We start from the raw sequence: 17,462 nt of genomic DNA on the forward strand, positions 1-17,462 counted from the left end.
GATGTCGTTATCGTTCAGTCGTCCATTAATATCTGCTAGTGGATGTGCGCCATAAGTCCCATTTACCAGATACAGCACAATTAAACAGACTCAAATGCAAAATAAAAGCATTAATTAAGTTCATGTATATACTACATACAAGATCTCCTTTGCCTTTCCCTTTAAAAAATCAAATGTGAATCGATTTCTTGCCTGCGGACCTATTGCATATAGTGCAATTTGCGCCAAAAATACATTACAGTATACCATTAATTTAACACTTTAGATGTCTCTTGTAGGTTGTTAGATAACAAGTGAATTTACTTCCACAACAAAGAATACCATTCTGAGCAGGTACTTAGTCATACGCCACCTAAATCCAGCACTGATTAGACACTTAGGTCCAGCTCTACAATAACGGGAAAAATATAATAGTGGTGACCGCAGATGTTATTCATCTCTATCCACATCTTATGACTCACCTGTAATGTTTGAATTAATCTGGAGATTTTCACACTGGTCCTGGATAGAGGTTAGAGCAAGACTGACCCCTGCTGTGATGACCTTTAAGAAAGGAGAGAAGATATACTGTGACAATGGGCGGCAATATATGACATTGCATTTAGCTCATAAATTTTCAGTTTAGAACACAAATAGACATCCTTTGGCTCTCTAGAAACTATGGAGCTACATGCCCCAGGAACAATTACCAGTTTACGTTGTAAACGTCTGTGACACCGCTTTGTGGTCTTAAGGTGTACTTTTCACAATATTCCTATAGGAAGTACATGGGTGATTGGAACACATGACATTTAAATTCCTATGTAACTCTTCATAGCGTGACAGTAGGCTGGCGATCGCTATGTCTCTTATCAGATTCATACAGGATTCTGTCTAACTGGCCCTTTATATGTCACTGTGTTGCCTTCCACATTATGTTTGTCTGAGGTAAAATGTCACAGTGCAATCTGTTCCAGGACTGTATGACAGTGAGTGGTTAGGTGGCCCTTTCTGTGGGATTCAAATCATCATTGCATTACACAGATGTGACATGCATCTCTCTGCCTCCATTAAGTCTCATTTGTTTGGTCTAATTAGACTCAGACAGGGACAGCAGAACGTCTGCGTCCTTCTAATCATTTAAATCAGTGGAGGAAATGCATGGACAGCAACCTCTAAGCAGCACATACAGTGCTGGGAAAACCCACATGCCACATAGAGTATAGCATTTAACAGAAGAGGTATACACTCAGCCAGCTAACACATGATCGTTGTTCCATCCTCTCAGCCGTCTGTTTCATTTTTTGGGTGGATTATGAACAAACATAGGTTTTAATGATCTCAGGGGAAGCGTCTGGCCCTCTGCCAGGCGTCAAACATCATGACTTATAGAACTCTATTGAAGCAGATGTCACCCGTCAGGTTTTAAACAGTAGCCAGGATAGGCAAATGATAAATTACATGAACAGCAAAGCTAAAAACTGTCCCTATACAAGATAGTGGCATCATGAAAGAAGGAAAATTCTTACTTTTACAAATTAGGGGATCTATGTACTAAGCCATGGAAAGAGATAAAATGGACGGATATAAAGTAAAAGCCAATCAGCTCCTAACTGTCACTTTTCAAACCCAGCTGGTAAAGTGACAGTTAGGTGCTGATTAGTTGGCACTTTCTCTACATCAACTTTATCTCTCTGCAAGGTTAGTACATAAGGGTCTAGAATACTTTACTTGAGTTAACATAAGTATAGCACACAACTCAAATACACAATATCCTCCAACATTTTCTTTGCTAATTGTGTCTATTACATGGTAAAATATATGCTGGGCATAGCTATGAGCAGGCTATGAGAAAATGTAGGTAACCGTATAAGGTACTTCTATGCCAGCTCCCTGTAATTTTTTCAGGATGCTGCATCAATGGTTTTTCGCACTAAGGGTGGGATGTACAAAGCATCGCATCCATGATGCCGTATATGACGTCCATTATCGGGTACATACAGGCTACTATAATGCTGGTATGTACCTAGAAGATCGCAAAGGGCAGCTCTCCTGGTAAGGGCTGTCCTTTGTGAAAGAGGGACTTCCGGGTTTCCCCCCAAATGTGCAGAAGGATGCACGCACCGCGGGGGGAGCTGGGAGGGATTCAAAGGGATTCATCTCAGAGGGCAACCAGAAAAGAAGCCCATAGGCTTCTATTGGGTAACGCCATCTAAAGATGGCATTACCCACCGAGACACAGCCATGCATTGCGGTACTTAGTACATATGAGAAATGCGGTAAAACCTGTCAGAGTTCATTGGCCATCCCTTACCGTCCCGCCGGCTTCCTCTGACTTCCCGGGCAGTCGGGCGGCTGGTGTGGCGACGTGGGAGGTGCTGAGCATTCTCCCTGATGCTGGTGTCTCGGGCGGCCTGGTGCGCGGGGATCGGAGTTCCTGTCATGGGCGCCGCCATGACACTTCCTTCTCTGACTATCCTTCCTTCCCTGACAGTCTGGCCGGTCAGCTGACGCTGTGGACCAATCAGTGGGCTTCCAGGGGTATATATCCAGCTCCTGTGTTGCCTGAACAACCATTGTCGCTGCTAGTGTTACTAGTGGTCTCTCGTTCCAGGTTCCCTTGCTTCCAGTGATCTATTCCTGTGTGCAGCTATATCATCCATCTCACCAGTGCTTTACCATCTCAGCCTGTGTGCAGCTATTTAATTCATCTCATCAGTGCTTTACCATCTCAGCCTGTGTGCAGCTATTTCATTCATCTCATCAGTGCTTTACCATCTCAGCCTGTGTACAGCTATATCATTCATCTCATCAGTGCTTTACCGTCTCAGCCTATGAGCAGCTATATTATTCATCTCATCAGTGCTTTACCATCTCAGCCTGTGTACAGCTATATCATTCATCTCAGCAGTGCTTTACCACCTCAGCCTGTGTGCAGCTATATCATTCATCTCTTCAGTGCGTTACCACCGCCGCCTGTGTGCAGTATACTATCCATTTCACCAGTGCTTTACCATCACAGCCTGAGTGTAGTTATACGTACCCACCTCTCCAGCATCATAATCTCTGGCTGGCTCCAGTACCACTACCCACCTCATTACTGGACTCTGTGGTCCCTACCTACGTGTTACAGTATTGCACCGTGGTGCACTCTTTCTAACCGGCAACCCGGTAGAGTGTGTCCGCAGTACACACTTCCTTGTACCTCAAGTACAGTGTCCCTACGTGCCCCTTACTGGCACAGACCCTTTGGGCCACGAGTGTTCATCTCTCCTTTTTCCCGCAGGCTTTGGTCACCTAGTCAAAGGACCGCGACCTGCTTACGAGGTGCAGCTCAAGCCCATATCCCGATTGGTGGGGTCACTGGCGAACACCATCTCATGGGTTAGATTCCGCACCTTTGACTAGGTCTCGCCAACGACCAAGACCCGTGGATGCGGAGGTCGTACATTCAGGCCCTTCGCCTCCGTTTCCTCCCGCAACCTCAGGCCCCAGCTTCCAGAAAATCGTCTCTCAGCGTGACAGTTTGTTCAGGCCAAATGGAAGCTACAGGCTCCCCAGGTACTGGGAATCTCCAGGAGCTAACGACTCGCATGGATAACCAAGAGGCGGCACAGCAGCATGTGGCCCAGTACCTACAGGAATTATCTGGTCAGCTCCTGTCTATTCAGAACACTCTGGCAGCTATGTCTCATGCTCCACCTTCTGTCGCTCCTACGGTTTCTCCTGTATTATCTTCGGGGGTCGTTCCTCAAAAATCCCGTTTGCACTTGGCTACTCCCGAGAGGTTCGATGGTACTCCTCAATGATGTCGTGGTTTCATAAACCAGTGTGAGATCCAGTTCGAATGCCTACCCCAGAATTTCCCTACCTCCTGGTCTAAGGTGGCCTATGTAATTTCATTACTAACCGGGGAAGCTCTGGATTGGGTCTCCCCCTTGTGGGAACGAGCAGATCCGCTCGTATCTAGATATGAAGAGTTCGTGGCAGCTTTCAAAAGGATCTTCGATGAACCCGGGAGATCTGTCTCTGCTTCTTCAGATTTGCTTCGTGTCCGTCAGGGTACCTGGTCCGTCGGGCAATATGTAGTACAATTTCAAACCCTGGCGTCCGAACTAAAATGGAATGAGGAAGCACTTAAGGCAGCCTTCCTACATGGCTTATCTGAGAGGATGAAGGATGAATTGGCATCTAGGGATTTACCTCCCACATTCTCGGATGTTATATCCCTCTGTATAAAAATTGACTTTCACCATAGAGAGCGGTGGGGAAATTGGGGGCGTGGAGATCATCCTCGGGATCGCCCATCCTTGGGAGGTCATTCCTCTCCTTCCTTCTCTAGCAGTGAGGAGCCGATGCAATTTAACAGATCAAGGTTAAGTACCGCCTAACGGAACCGTCGTTTTCAAAATAAATTGTGCTTGTATTGTGCTGCTCCGGAGCACACATTAAGGAATTTTCCTGTATTGACGAGAAACGCGAAACCCTAATTGATGTTGGGAGCATGCAATTGGGGGTTATTTCTGACTCCTCCCAAACAAATGACAGTTTATTGCCTGTGTCGCTCTCCTACCAGTCCAGGACAAGGATGGTTAAAGCCCTTGTAGATTCTGGGGCTGCCGGCAGTTTTATTTCTAAGTCACTGGTTCAGACCCTAGGCATTCTGGTGGTTCCATTGCCAAACAGATTCTGCTCTCTGGTGTAGATGGCAAGACCTTGCTAGGGAGATCCATTTCCTCAAAAACCCTGCCAGTGTTCCTCCGGATTGGATGTCTGCACCAGGAGACTATTGAATTTTTTGTTATTCCTGACTCAGCCTATGAACTAGTTTTAGGCCTTCCCTGGCTACAAAAGCACAATCCTACATTTGAGTGGTCCAGTATGCAGATTTTATCGTGGGGTCCAAGTTGTCTCCATGGATGTCTCATTCAAGTACTCCCTGTCCGCACTAACGCGGTGTCCTCCAGTGGAAATATAAGCTTCCCCCCGTCTGACAAGCCCAAGTGTTCCTCTGTCCCCGGTCTACCAGCAGCTTATCAAGATTTTGCCGATGTATTTTGCAAACAGGCTGCGGATAAACTTCCACCTCATCGTTCCTGGGACTGTGGTATTGAGCTCCTGCCAGGGAAGAACCCTCCTCGGGGTCGAACCTGCCTATTATCAGTTCATGAAACAGCCGCTATGGCGGCATATATAAAGGAGAATCTAGCTAAGGGGTTTATCCGGCCCTCCACTTCTCCAGTAGGGGCGGGGTTTTTTTTTGTTAGGAAGAAGGACGGCGGGCTTCGGCCTTGTTTTGACTACCGGGGTCTCAACCAGATTACTGTAAAGAATAGATATCCTCTGCCTCTGATTCCGGAGCTTTTTGATAAAGTTCGCGGGGCCTCTTTGTTCACCAAACTTGATCTGAGGGGTGCGTATAATTTAATACGTATTAAAGCTGGAGATGAGTGGAAGACCGCTTTTAACACCAGAGACGGCCACTTCGAATATCTCATAATGCCCTTCGGACTCTGCAACGCCCCAGCGATATTTCAGGGTTATGTGAACGAGATCTTCCGGGATGTCCTCTACAGTTTTGTTATAGTCTATTTGGATGATATTCTAATTTTTTCCAAAAATTTGCAAGATAATCGCCAGCATGTCCAAGAAGTCTTGTCACCCCTCCGGAAGCATCATCTTTATGGAAAAATATCCAAGTGCCTTTTCGAACAAACCTCGGTACCCTTCCTAGGGCACATAATTTCTGGAAAGACCCTCCGGATGGATCCGGAGAAGTTAAAAGCCATTTCTGACTGGCCGTTACCAATCCTTGAAGGCTACTCAACGCTTCTAGGGTTTTTCAAATTATTACCGGCGGTTTATACCAAATTTCTCCACACTGGTGTCTCCTATCACAAATCTCACAAAGAAGGGTGCCAGTCCCATTCGCTGGCCAGAAACTGCCATCCAAGCCTTCCAAAAATTAAAAGAAGCTTTCTCCACTGCACCTATCCTGTGCCAACCCCAATTGGACAAACCGTTCACAGTTGAGGTAGATGCTTCTTCAGTAGGGGTAGGGGCAGTACTGTCTCAAATCTCAAGTGATGGAAAGTACCATCCCTGTGGGTATTTTTCTTGTAAGTTTTCCATTGCCGAAAAGAACTACGGAATTGGCGACCAGGAACTACTAGCAATGCGGTTAGCTTTAATGGAATGGCGGCATTTGTTGGAAGGAGCCAACTTTCCAGTTACCGTGATCACAGATCATAAAAACTTAATCTACCTCCAAACGGCTCACCATTTATATATACCCCTGCCTGCTAGGCAGGCCCGTTGGTCCTTGTTCTTTTCAAGATTTAATTTAAAACTTCAATTTCGTCCTGGCAGTCTAAACAGAAAAGCTGACGCCCTCTCACGGTCTTTCTTGTCCAGCACTCAGGAAGAGGATCATCAACGTTCCCGACCAATTTTAGATCCTGTAGTCTTCGCCTCTACTCAAATGTTGACTCCTCCCCCGGGGAAAATTTTTGTGACCCCAGAACTACGGGGAAAATTACTAACTTGGGCTCATAGCTCTCTGTTTGCTGGCCATTCTGGTATCCTCAAGACTTACAAGTTCCTTCAGCGTTCCTATTGGTGGCCCACAATGAAAGGGGATATTCGAGAATTTATTCTTTCATGTGTAAAATGCGCTCAGCATAAGACTACCTGCAAGAAGGCAGCAGGTCTCCTGCGACCCCTGTCCATTCCTAATACTCCTTGGACCCATATATCCATGGATTTAATCTCTGAACTACCATGCTCCCAAGGATACAATACCATATTGGTAGTGGTGGATCGCTTTTCTAAGATGGCACGCTTTATTCCATTGATGGGTCTCCCTTCTGCTCCTCAGTTGGCAAGAGTCTTTGTTAAGGAAATATTCAGGTTGCATGGACTTCCTAAAGAGATAATTTCCGACCGCAGAGTTCAATTCGTAGCTAAATTTTGGAGAGCTTTATGTAGCACTTGTGGAACCAAGTTAAAATTTTCTTCAGCCTACCATCCACAAACTAATGGGCAAACCGAAAGAGTTAACCAAGAGCTGGAGACTTTCATAAGACTCTTCGTTTCCTCCTCACAAGATAACTGGCTGGATCTATTACCTTGGGCAGAATTTCACACAACTTCAAATATCACACTTCCTCCAAAGCCACTCCTTTTTTTACGGTGTTTGGGAGACATCCTCGAGTCCCAGATTTTCAAAATTTGCCTACAGTAGAGGTTCCTGCAGTTTTTGAATTGGTGGAGTCTTTCGCAACCGTTTGGAAGAGGGTTCATTCCTCTCTGAAGCAGTCGTCCAAGAACTACAAAAAATTTGCGGATAGACGACGTGTCGCTGTTCCACTGCTGAGAGTTGGAGATAAAGTCTGGGTATCCTCCAGGAACATCCGATTGAAAGTACCCAGTATGAAGCTAGCTCCACGCTTCATTGGTCCTTACCGTGTTCGCAAGGTCATCAACCCAGTCGCGTATAAGTTGGAACTCCCTCCTCAAATAAGAATATCCAATACCTTTCATATTTCTTTGCTGCGTCCCCTAGTGCTGAATCGTTTTCAAACTTCTGCTCCCAAGTTACCTCAAGTGCAAACTTCTCAAGGTACAGAGTTCGAGGTAGGGAGGATTTTGGACTCTCGATTTACCAAATCTAACAACCTCCAATATCTCATTGACTGGAAAGGGTACGGTCCGGAAGAAAGGGCATGGATCAGAGCCACAGACATTCACGCGCCTCAAATGGTTCGAGCCTTCCATATTAGATTTCCTGGTAAACCTGGTGGGTGTCCGGTGTCCACCCTGAAAGGGGGGATACTGTCAGAGTTCAGCCGGGGATCAGCCGTCCCTTACCGTCCCGCCGGTTTCCTCTGACTTCCCGGGCAGTCGGGTGGCTGGTGCGGCGATGTGGGAGGTGCTGAGCATTCTCCCTGATGCTAGTGTCTCAGGCGGCCTGGTGCGCGAGGATCGGAGTTCCTGTCATGGGCGCCGCCATGACACTTCCTTCTCTGACTATCCTTCCTTCCCTGACAGTCTGGCCGGTCAGCTGACGCTGTGGACCAATCAGTGGGCTTCCAGGGGTATATATCCAGCTCCTGTGTATCAGGTAGTTGCCTGAACAACCATTGTCGCTGCTAGTGTTACTAGTGGTCTCTCGTTCCAGGTTCCCTTGCTTCCAGTGATCTATTCCTGTGTGCAGCTATATCATCCATCTCACCAGTGCTTTACCATCTCAGCCTGTGTGCAGATATTTCATTAATCTCATCAGTGCTTTACCATCTCAGCCTGTGTGCAGCTATTTCATTCATCTCATCAGTGCTTTACAATTTCAGCCTGTGTGCAGCTATACCATTCATCTCATCAGTGCTTTACCATCTCAGCCTGTGTGCAGCTATATCATTCATCTCATCAGTGCGTTACCACCTCGCCGGTGTGCAGTATACCTCCATTCCACCAGTGCGTTACCACCGCCGCCTGTGTGCAGTATACTATCCATTTCACCAGTGCTTTACCATCACAGCCTGAGTGTAGTTATACGTACCCACCTCTCCAGCATCATAATCTCTGGCTGAATTCAGTACCACTACCCACCTCGTTACTGGACTCTGTGGTCCCTACCTACATGTTACAGTATTGCACCGTGGTGCACTCTTTCTAACCGGCAACCCGGTAGAGTGTGTCCGCAGTACACACTTCCTTGTACCTCAAGTACAGTGTCCCTACGTGCCCCTTACTGGCACAGACCCTTTGGGCCACGAGTGTTCATCTCTCCTTTTTCCCGCAGGCTTTGGTCACCTAGTCAAAGGACCGCGACCTGCTTACGAGGTGCAGCTCAAGCCCATATCCCGATTGGTGGGGTCACTGGCGAACACCATCTCGTGGGTTAGATTCCGCACCTTTGACTAGGTCTCGCCAATGACCAAGACCCGTGGATGCGGAGGTCGTACACTCAGGCCCCTCGCCTCCGTTTCCTCCCGCAACCTCAGGCCTCAGCTTCCAGAAAACTACCTCCCAGCGTGACAAAAACCCCCGAAAACTGCATTTCTGTCCTTAGTACATCCCGCCCTAATTGACCACTCTTTCTTCCACACCCACATCTAAGCTATCATGTATTGTGAGACATGATTATTGCACATGCATAAGATATAGAGGTAAGCTCTGGGAAAATATCTTTGGATTATTAGGCAACAAAGAAGGGCAATCTACCGGATACTTACATCAGTTTTAGGACTACCCTACAGGAAATTCATGTAATTGCAGCCCTGCATCAACTCCAAAATGCTGCAATTTGCGACATCACTTGGTGAATCTATGATTTGGTTTGTGCTTGTTGGCCACAAAGTAATAAATTAACCACAGCTCACTTTGAGACAGAAGAACAGTGGACCTCATTCAGACCTGCTCGCAAGCGGGTCGATGTTTAGGCCCTCCACACATGCAGCGGCCGCACTGCGCGTGCGCAAGCCCCAGAGCGAGAGAGAAATTCTCTCACTCCGGAGCTCACTACAAAAGGGGCGGCTGTCGATGTTGATCTACAGCTTGCCCCGTTTTGTAGGCGTGGCGGGGGGGGGTGTTTCACAAACGCCTGCCATTTTGCGGGCGGCCGCACTGACATCAGCAGTGATGTCAGTGGGAGAACTTCCTGCTCGATCAGAGCAGGAAGCTCCCTGGGGCTTGCGGTTGCCGAGACCCAACCTTGGGGTCTCGTCGCAAACCCCGATGGTCGCGATGGTCTTGACCAGCGCGACCATCTACCTGGTCGGTCGCTAAAGCTGTGGGTGGTAACCCACAGCTTAGCTAGCGACCAGGAGGCCGCACTTGAAAACACAAGCGGCCGCCCACATTCAGAGCGCCCGCTTGCATTTTGCATCCTCTTTGCCTGCTGAATTGCATCTGCCACTTATATTAGTGGTCTGTATTTCATCTGTGGTGATGAAATTAACATCTTCACCTACTTTTGTAGAAATTAGGTAATGGTGCCATTCATTACAAAGGTTGCAGAAAATTAGGGGTGTGCACCGGCCACTTTTCGTGTTTTGGTTTTGGATCTGGATCTTTCTTCGTGTTTTGGATCTGGATTGGTTTTGACAAAACCACCCTTCCATGTTTTGGGTTCTGGATCTGTATTTTTTATTAAAAAAGCATAAAAACAGCTAAAATCACAGAATTTGTGGGGTTTTCTGCTCCTATGCTATTATTAACCTCAATAACATTAATTTCCAGTCATTTCCAGTCTATTCTGAACACCTCACAATATTGTTTTTAGTCCAAAAGGTTGCACCAAGGTAGCTGGATGACTATGCTAAGCGACACGAGTGGGCGGCACAAACACGTGGCCCATCTAGGAGTGACACTGCAGTGGCAGACAGGATGGCAGTTTGAAAAACTAGGCCCCAAACAGTACATAATGCAAAGAAAAAAAGAGGCACAAGATGGAATTGTCCTTGGGCCCTCCCACTCACCCTTGTGTTGTATAAACAGGACATGCACACTTTAACAAACCAATCATTTCAGTACCAGGGTCTGCCAAATGACTGTGGCTGAAATGATTGGTTCGTTTGGGCCCCCACAAAACAAGCTGGCAATTAATCTGTCCCTGCACAAACTGGCTCTACGGAGGCAAGATGTCGTCCTCATCCTCCTCATCCACCGATTCTTCACCCTCTTCACTGTTGTGTACATCCTCATCCTCACAGAGTATTAATTCGTCCCCGCTGGAATCCACCACCACAGGTCCCTCTGTACGTTCTGGAGGTTGGTCTCCCTGGAAGAGTTGATAATTCATTTTTATGAACATCATCTTCTCCACATTTTGTGAAAAGCAACCTCCTACACCTTTCGCTGACAAGGTTCCCGGCTGCACTAAACACTCTTTCGCAGTACACACTGGAGGGGGGGCAACTCAGGTAAAATAGAGCCAGTTTGTACAGGGGCTTCCAAATTGCCTCTTTCTCCTGCCACTGCAGGTACGGACTGTCTGACATCCCTACTTGGATGCTGTCACCAATGTAATCCTCCACCATTCTGTCAGCGGTGACAGTATCATATTCAGTGACAGTAGACATGTCATAAATTGTTGACACGTCCTTCAGTCCAGACCAGATGTCCAAACCGGCCCTTGACTTATGACACAGGCGCACGCTTGGCGCTGCTACTGTGTTGATGCACTTCCGGCTACAGCGCACACAAGTCACAAACACAGAAAAAAAAATGTTTTTTCTTTTTTGGAGCACTTTGGGGGTTACACCACCCTTTAACAGACTTATGGGACACAGGCGCACGCTTGGCGCTGCTCCTTTGTTGATGCACGTGCGGCTACTGCGCATACATTTCGCACACAAACAGCAAAAAAAGAAGAATTTTTTATTTTTTGTGGAGCGCACTTTGGGGGTTACACCACCCTTTAACAGACACGGGACACAGGCGCACGCTTGGTGCTGCTCCTTTGTTGATGCACGTGCGGCTACTGCGCATACATTTCGCACACAAACAGCAAAAAAAGAAGATTTTTTTATTTTTTGTGGAGCGCACTGTGGGGGTTACACCACCTTTTAACAGACAGATGCACGCTTGGCGCTGCTGCTTTGAGGATGCACGTACAGTGCAGACAAATCACAAACACAGAAGAAAATGTTTTATTTTTTTGGAGTGCACATTGGGTTTACACCACCCTTTAACGGACAGATGTACGCTTGGCGCTGCTGCTTTGAGGATGCACGTACAGTGCACACAATTCACAAACACAGAAAAATAATTTTTTTGGGAGTGCACTTTGGGGGTTACACCACCCTTTAACGGACGAGCCAGCTGGCCGGACACAGGTGCACGCTTGGCGCTACTTTGTTGATGCACGTGCGGCTACTGCGCACACAATTCACAAACACCCGAAAAAAATATATATTTTTTTGCACTTGAGGGGAGCACCCCTGATGGACAGAGCACCCCCTGGACAACACTACAGCACCCCTTTAGGACTGGGACACTGCACAACACAGCCCAGCCAGCCCCTATAGACTTTGGAGTGGACACAGCCCCTATGGACAACTGACTGCACAACACAGCCCAGCCAGCTCCTATGGACAACAAACTGCACAACACAGCCCAGCCAGGCCATATGGACAACAAACTGCACAACACAGCCCAGCCAGCCCCTATGGACTTTGGAGGAGTGGACACAGCCCCTATGGACAACAGCAGCACAGCGCAGCAATACATTACACAGCCCAGCCAGCCCTAACTCCCACCCTCCCTCTTCACTGTCCACAGCCGAGTGAGAAAATGGCACCGACGCGGGTACCTTTTATATAATACAAAACCCGCAAGATCCGGAAGGCGGGATGATGACGTTTTGCCTCGATTTCAGATCCGAGCCAGGCGGGAAAAGTCGAGCCTGACTCGGATACAACTCGGATCGGGGGGGTTCGGATTTCAGAAATCCGAAACCACCCACCCCTACCAGAAAATATCACAAATATCTTGTTTCCCTTTCATTGTAAATGTGGAACACCATCCCCATTCCATAGTATAAGGATCTAAATTCAACAAGCTCAGAAAATCCAACATTTTTGGAACGTGCCTGAGGGAACTGATGCCATCTTCAGATAGTGACAATTCCTGTACCCCATCCCATTTTTATCAGAAGGAGGCCTGGATGGCAAAAATGGATCCCTCCACAACCCATCGGGTATCTCTGTACACATGCATGAACCCAGTTCACGCATGCGCACTAACACTGCCGAGTCAGACTTGGCAGTATTAAATTTTACTGCTATGGAAGTAGTGCTGATAGAGATGGCATGGACAGCTGATTCTTGGATCAGCTGACCCCGCACCGGAGCAATATAGAATTGCTCTGGTATTTTAGTGTCCACCGCTGCAACTTGCAGTGAGTTGGATACTAAATTAGCACTGCCACTGTGCAATGCTTACAGAATAGATCCCTGTATTACATGGAATAATGACTGTAAATGACAGGGATGTTAGAAATCACAGAGGCGTTCTGTAACCATATGAAACCACGAGCATGCAGACAGGAAAAACCCACCTTCGTTTCTTGGCAACACACAGGGGTGGTCTTATAAAGATGCAGAATGAGACAGCTGTCTCATGCAGCAATTATGAGAAAAACATAATGCAGCAAATCAAATATATTAGCTACATGACAAGCCAAAATGTTTGGTTGCTACATTGCTGGTAGATCTAATAACAATGGAAATGTCAATATTTGCTATTTGTAATTGTACGCCACACTAATGCAAATGTTTATTAGTTTGTGTCAAGGATGAGAAGGTAGCTATTTCTGTTGCTATCTCAGGCAGCAGAATGGTTAGGCACAACCCCCATGATACAACCCATTGGGCAATCTGACAATACAGTGTCAGGATGAATGATGGACCTTTCTAAACCTTTTTAACTTGCAAACACAGGGACTAGTAATGAATACATTTCTCTTCTTCCTTCTCAGCTTGAGTGATAGTTCTGTCATCTGCCCAATACAGATAGATAGTCGGAGAGCAGGGCATGTGCAGTGCTGGAGAGGGGAAAGAGAGTGTGACAGAACTGGAAGACAAGACTATGATATGAAAGAAAGAATGAGGGTAGAACATGGGTGATACATGGACAGGAGATTGGGCAGATAATGTCAGGTAAAGAGAAGAGCGTAAGATAAGGCAATATATGTATAAGAGTGTCTGGTACAGAGTACAAAGAGAGGAATTCAGGAGGGAAGGTACTGTATGGAGCAGTGGAATATGATGAATAAATACAGAGAATGTCATAAACAGGGGTGAAGTATACACCATATACATCAGTGATTCCCAACCTCGGTCCTCAAGGCACACCAACTGTCCTGGTTTTAGTTCTATCCATGATTGAGCACAGATGGTTAAATCAAAATAACTGAGTAACTAATTAAGTCACTTGTGCTCAAGTATGGCTATCCCTAAAACCTGGACTGTTAGTGTGCCTTGAGGACTGTGGTTGGGAACCCCTGATATACATCATATAACCATAGAAACACAAACACATACACCAGCCATGGTTACAGTTTAAGAGAAAAGGGAAGGGTGAAGGTAGCGCTAGTATTTTCAGATCCTATAGGTTATCGCTTTGAGAGGACAGAAATAAGGGACTCACCCTCCTGATAGATGTGATTTATAAAAGAAAAAACCTCTAGCGCCTCCTATGGATACTGAATGAATAAGTGAAGCAGTGATTATATAGTACAGGTTTATTAATAAATATGCTAGCTGTTATAAAAACTCACTGACTCACAACATGTAACAAATAACATGGAACTGTATGACATACAAACATATAGAAATAGAGAAATAAAATAAATAAGATTAAAATATGGGATGCAGACACGCTAAATTAGCGGATTATTCTGGTCCATAGAAGTGGTTCAATCAGGATCAATATCCAGGAAGTTTCCTTTGGTGGGGAAATGTCTTAATTACAGCACATTTATAGTCCAAAGAGTAAATCCAAGCAAAGGGCGATCAGTTGAAATATCCGGTTACGGCCCGCCGACCGGAAGTACACGTAGCACGGCTGGGCAGAGAGTGATGACCAAGCAGGTATATAAGGCGGCAGAAGTGAGACCCACATACCATCCTGAGGAAGCCTAATGACAGGTGAAACGCGTTGATGACAGTGGAGGGGGACCTGGACGTTATCACTGCAGTGTATCAGGTACCCTATAGTTTGCCGGCAAACTTTTCAACTGATCGCCCTTTGCTTGGATTTACTCTTTGGACTATAAATGTGCTGTAATTAAGACATTTCCCCACCAAAGGAAACTTCCTGGATATTGATCCTGATTGAACCACTTCTAGGGACCAGAATAATCCGCTAATTTAGCGTGTCTGCATCCCATATTTTAATCTTATTTATTTTATTTCTTTATTTCTATATGTTTGTATGTCATACAGTTCCATGTTATTTGTTACATGTTGTGAGTCAGTGAGTTTTTATAACAGCTAGCATATTTATTAATAAACCTGTACTATATAATCACTGCTTCACTTATTCATTCAGTATCCATAGGAGGCGCTAGAGGTTTTTTCTTTTATAAATCACATGGTTACAGTTTGCCTTATCTTTAGATTTGCGAATTTGTAAAACTGCTACAAAATCTTCCTATTACAGTTTATACACTATGAGCTCAATGCAGAGTGTTACAACAATTTCCTAAGCAGAAATAGCGTGATTTCACGCTACATGCCCAGTACAGTGCGATATCCCCATGAAGATTTGTGTGGTTTTGCCGCTTACGCCTGCTTGGCAGTGGTGGATATAGGAGTCATACTTCCCCTTGCACAACATTGTCAACCCCCCCCCCCCCCATCACGTCACTGTCCCCATCATGTCGAGGCCGGGGACTGATGCCTCCAGAGTGCCAAAGCAGTCCAGGCAGTAACCACCCCCCCCCCCCATGCCACTACCTGTTGAACCAGAATTTGCTGCTCATTGCCCCCCCCCCAAAAAGGACGTAATGGAGAAAAAAAAAACACCTTTCCCCATCAGGCCAGTGGCCTAGCAGGACTCTCATACAGGTGAGCCTGCCGTGCCACCGCCCACCAAGTGGCACCCCTAGGCACGTGCCTAGTGGGAAATCCACCACTTCTGCTTGCACCTCGATAGGCGAATCAGGTATGTTATAATAGACTCACCACAGTAAGTGCATGTTTGGCCAATAGCTGTGTTTAAAAAATGATAGGAGCTGATTGGTTGGTAATCGATTTTTTACAATTTTATCTCTCTCCCAGTTTTGATAAATACCTCCCACATACACCTGAGAAAGCTGTAGTGTTTGCCATTTGTCAAATGAAAAAAGGTAAAATGCCACTCAGGGACTGATTTAGAGGTGGACGCAGTTGCAGCCATGACTATATTTTTTGGTGCAGCTGTGATTGCCTCTTTATGCTAAGATGCGGTCGATGGTCTGCCTACTGAGACGTCTACCGGCTGTGGCACTAATCGGTCACTGCGTGTATTAATCGGAGATTGCACTATCCATATGGAGGCACAGAGTCTTTATCTGTACATGACTGTAGACGCAGTCGTGACCGTTACACGTCTGCGACATGCTCGCGTCCGGCTAGCTACCCCACTGTTATGCTGATCGAAATTGCTTCTCTTTGCGTGCAATTTCGATCTGCAGCTTAAAGCGGTAACCATCAGGACGCATGCGCAGTGCGAATCGGACAAATGCGCAGACTGAAAACATTGGTAGCTTGCATGCGGCATCTACATTAAGTGCACCTCTGCTGTGAATCAGGCCACTGTGTCTTAATAGTCACCTCAGGGACCCACATCGAGCGCTGGCAACAGTCAGTGGCTTTTTACCTGTGAAGATGCCAGCTGCTAGGCCTCCATGTCAGTAATGGGTTAGAGCAGTGGTTCTCATCCTAAACCCTCAAGTATCCCTACAGGTCATGTTTTGAGGAATTCTGTCTGTCGAAGTAGGTGGGATAATTACAGACCCAGCAGAATAGATTAACTTACCTCCACATGATTAAAGAGATCCACAATTATGACCTGTTGGTGGCACTTTGAGGACTGGAATTATAAATCACTGATTAGTGTAGTGCCTGGCTCTAGAGGTTACAGGGGCCAAGTGAAGTATATAGGGCATTGTATAACGGCCCTGACTGCATCCAATATCTGCAGAATACTACATGCCTGCTATAAATACATAAAAAGGGATAATTTATGATTTCCAAAAAACATAAGAATAAGCAGAATAATAATTTTAAAGATAGCTTGAATATGAAACCCTTTGCAGCTAATATGAGAAGCCCAAAAAATGTGAAAAAAATGTGAATAAAAGTAAAAACACCAAAAAGTTGTCATCCACGCAAGACAAGATGCTATCAAATTTGAAAACAGACTCCCCCTAAATGGACAGTAACTGTGTCTTTTCAGTGCAAATGTGCATGCAGCAGTGACAGAGAGCACAATTATATACTGTATGTTGTATATAAACAATTCACTCATATTAATATCATGATTTATTCATATCTTTTTTTTTTTAATAATGTTAGTTTCTCCCTACTCTTGGCAATGTACATTCCCAGCTCTGCTCGAGGACATGCTCTGGTAGGCTCTATATAAAAACTGACAAGAGAACTGACAGCTTCCTTCTTTCATTGTTGATAAAACTATGAACAAAAGCAAATATTACAAAGGCCCCTGGCACCACTCGTACTTCATGCTTTCTCTAATACAAATAATAAATAGAATCAATTTCTTGCATTCTGCTATGAAAAACATCATAAATATGGATAGTATATACAATCTATTCAAAGTGTTTTGGAGAATATAAAAATGAATCTTAAGACCTTTCCAGGCAGCTTTTTTTCTGAAGCAGATATAAGTGTTAGCAATGAGTGGGGGTTAGAACTGGTATAAAAACTAACGTAGCACTGCTTTAATTATGTACATGCTAATGCCTCCTGTCATAC

General features: G+C 45.7%; 1 protein-coding gene across 1 annotated transcript in view; it reads right to left on the minus strand.

Annotated features, from left to right (window-relative positions):
* The window catches only part of CRHR1 (corticotropin releasing hormone receptor 1), a 215,463-nt gene that overhangs the window by 91,159 nt on the left and 106,842 nt on the right, over positions 1–17,462 (minus strand). Inside the window, exon 2 of the mRNA XM_088482502.1 lies at positions 462–543. Within this exon, the coding sequence (XP_088338628.1) occupies positions 462–543 (82 nt within the window). The remainder of the gene's footprint in view (positions 1–461; positions 544–17,462) is intronic.

This window comes from Taudactylus pleione, unplaced genomic scaffold (assembly GCF_031769625.1).
Source record: "Taudactylus pleione unplaced genomic scaffold, aTauple2 ptg000018l, whole genome shotgun sequence".
NCBI classification, from domain to species: domain Eukaryota; kingdom Metazoa; phylum Chordata; class Amphibia; order Anura; family Myobatrachidae; genus Taudactylus; species Taudactylus pleione.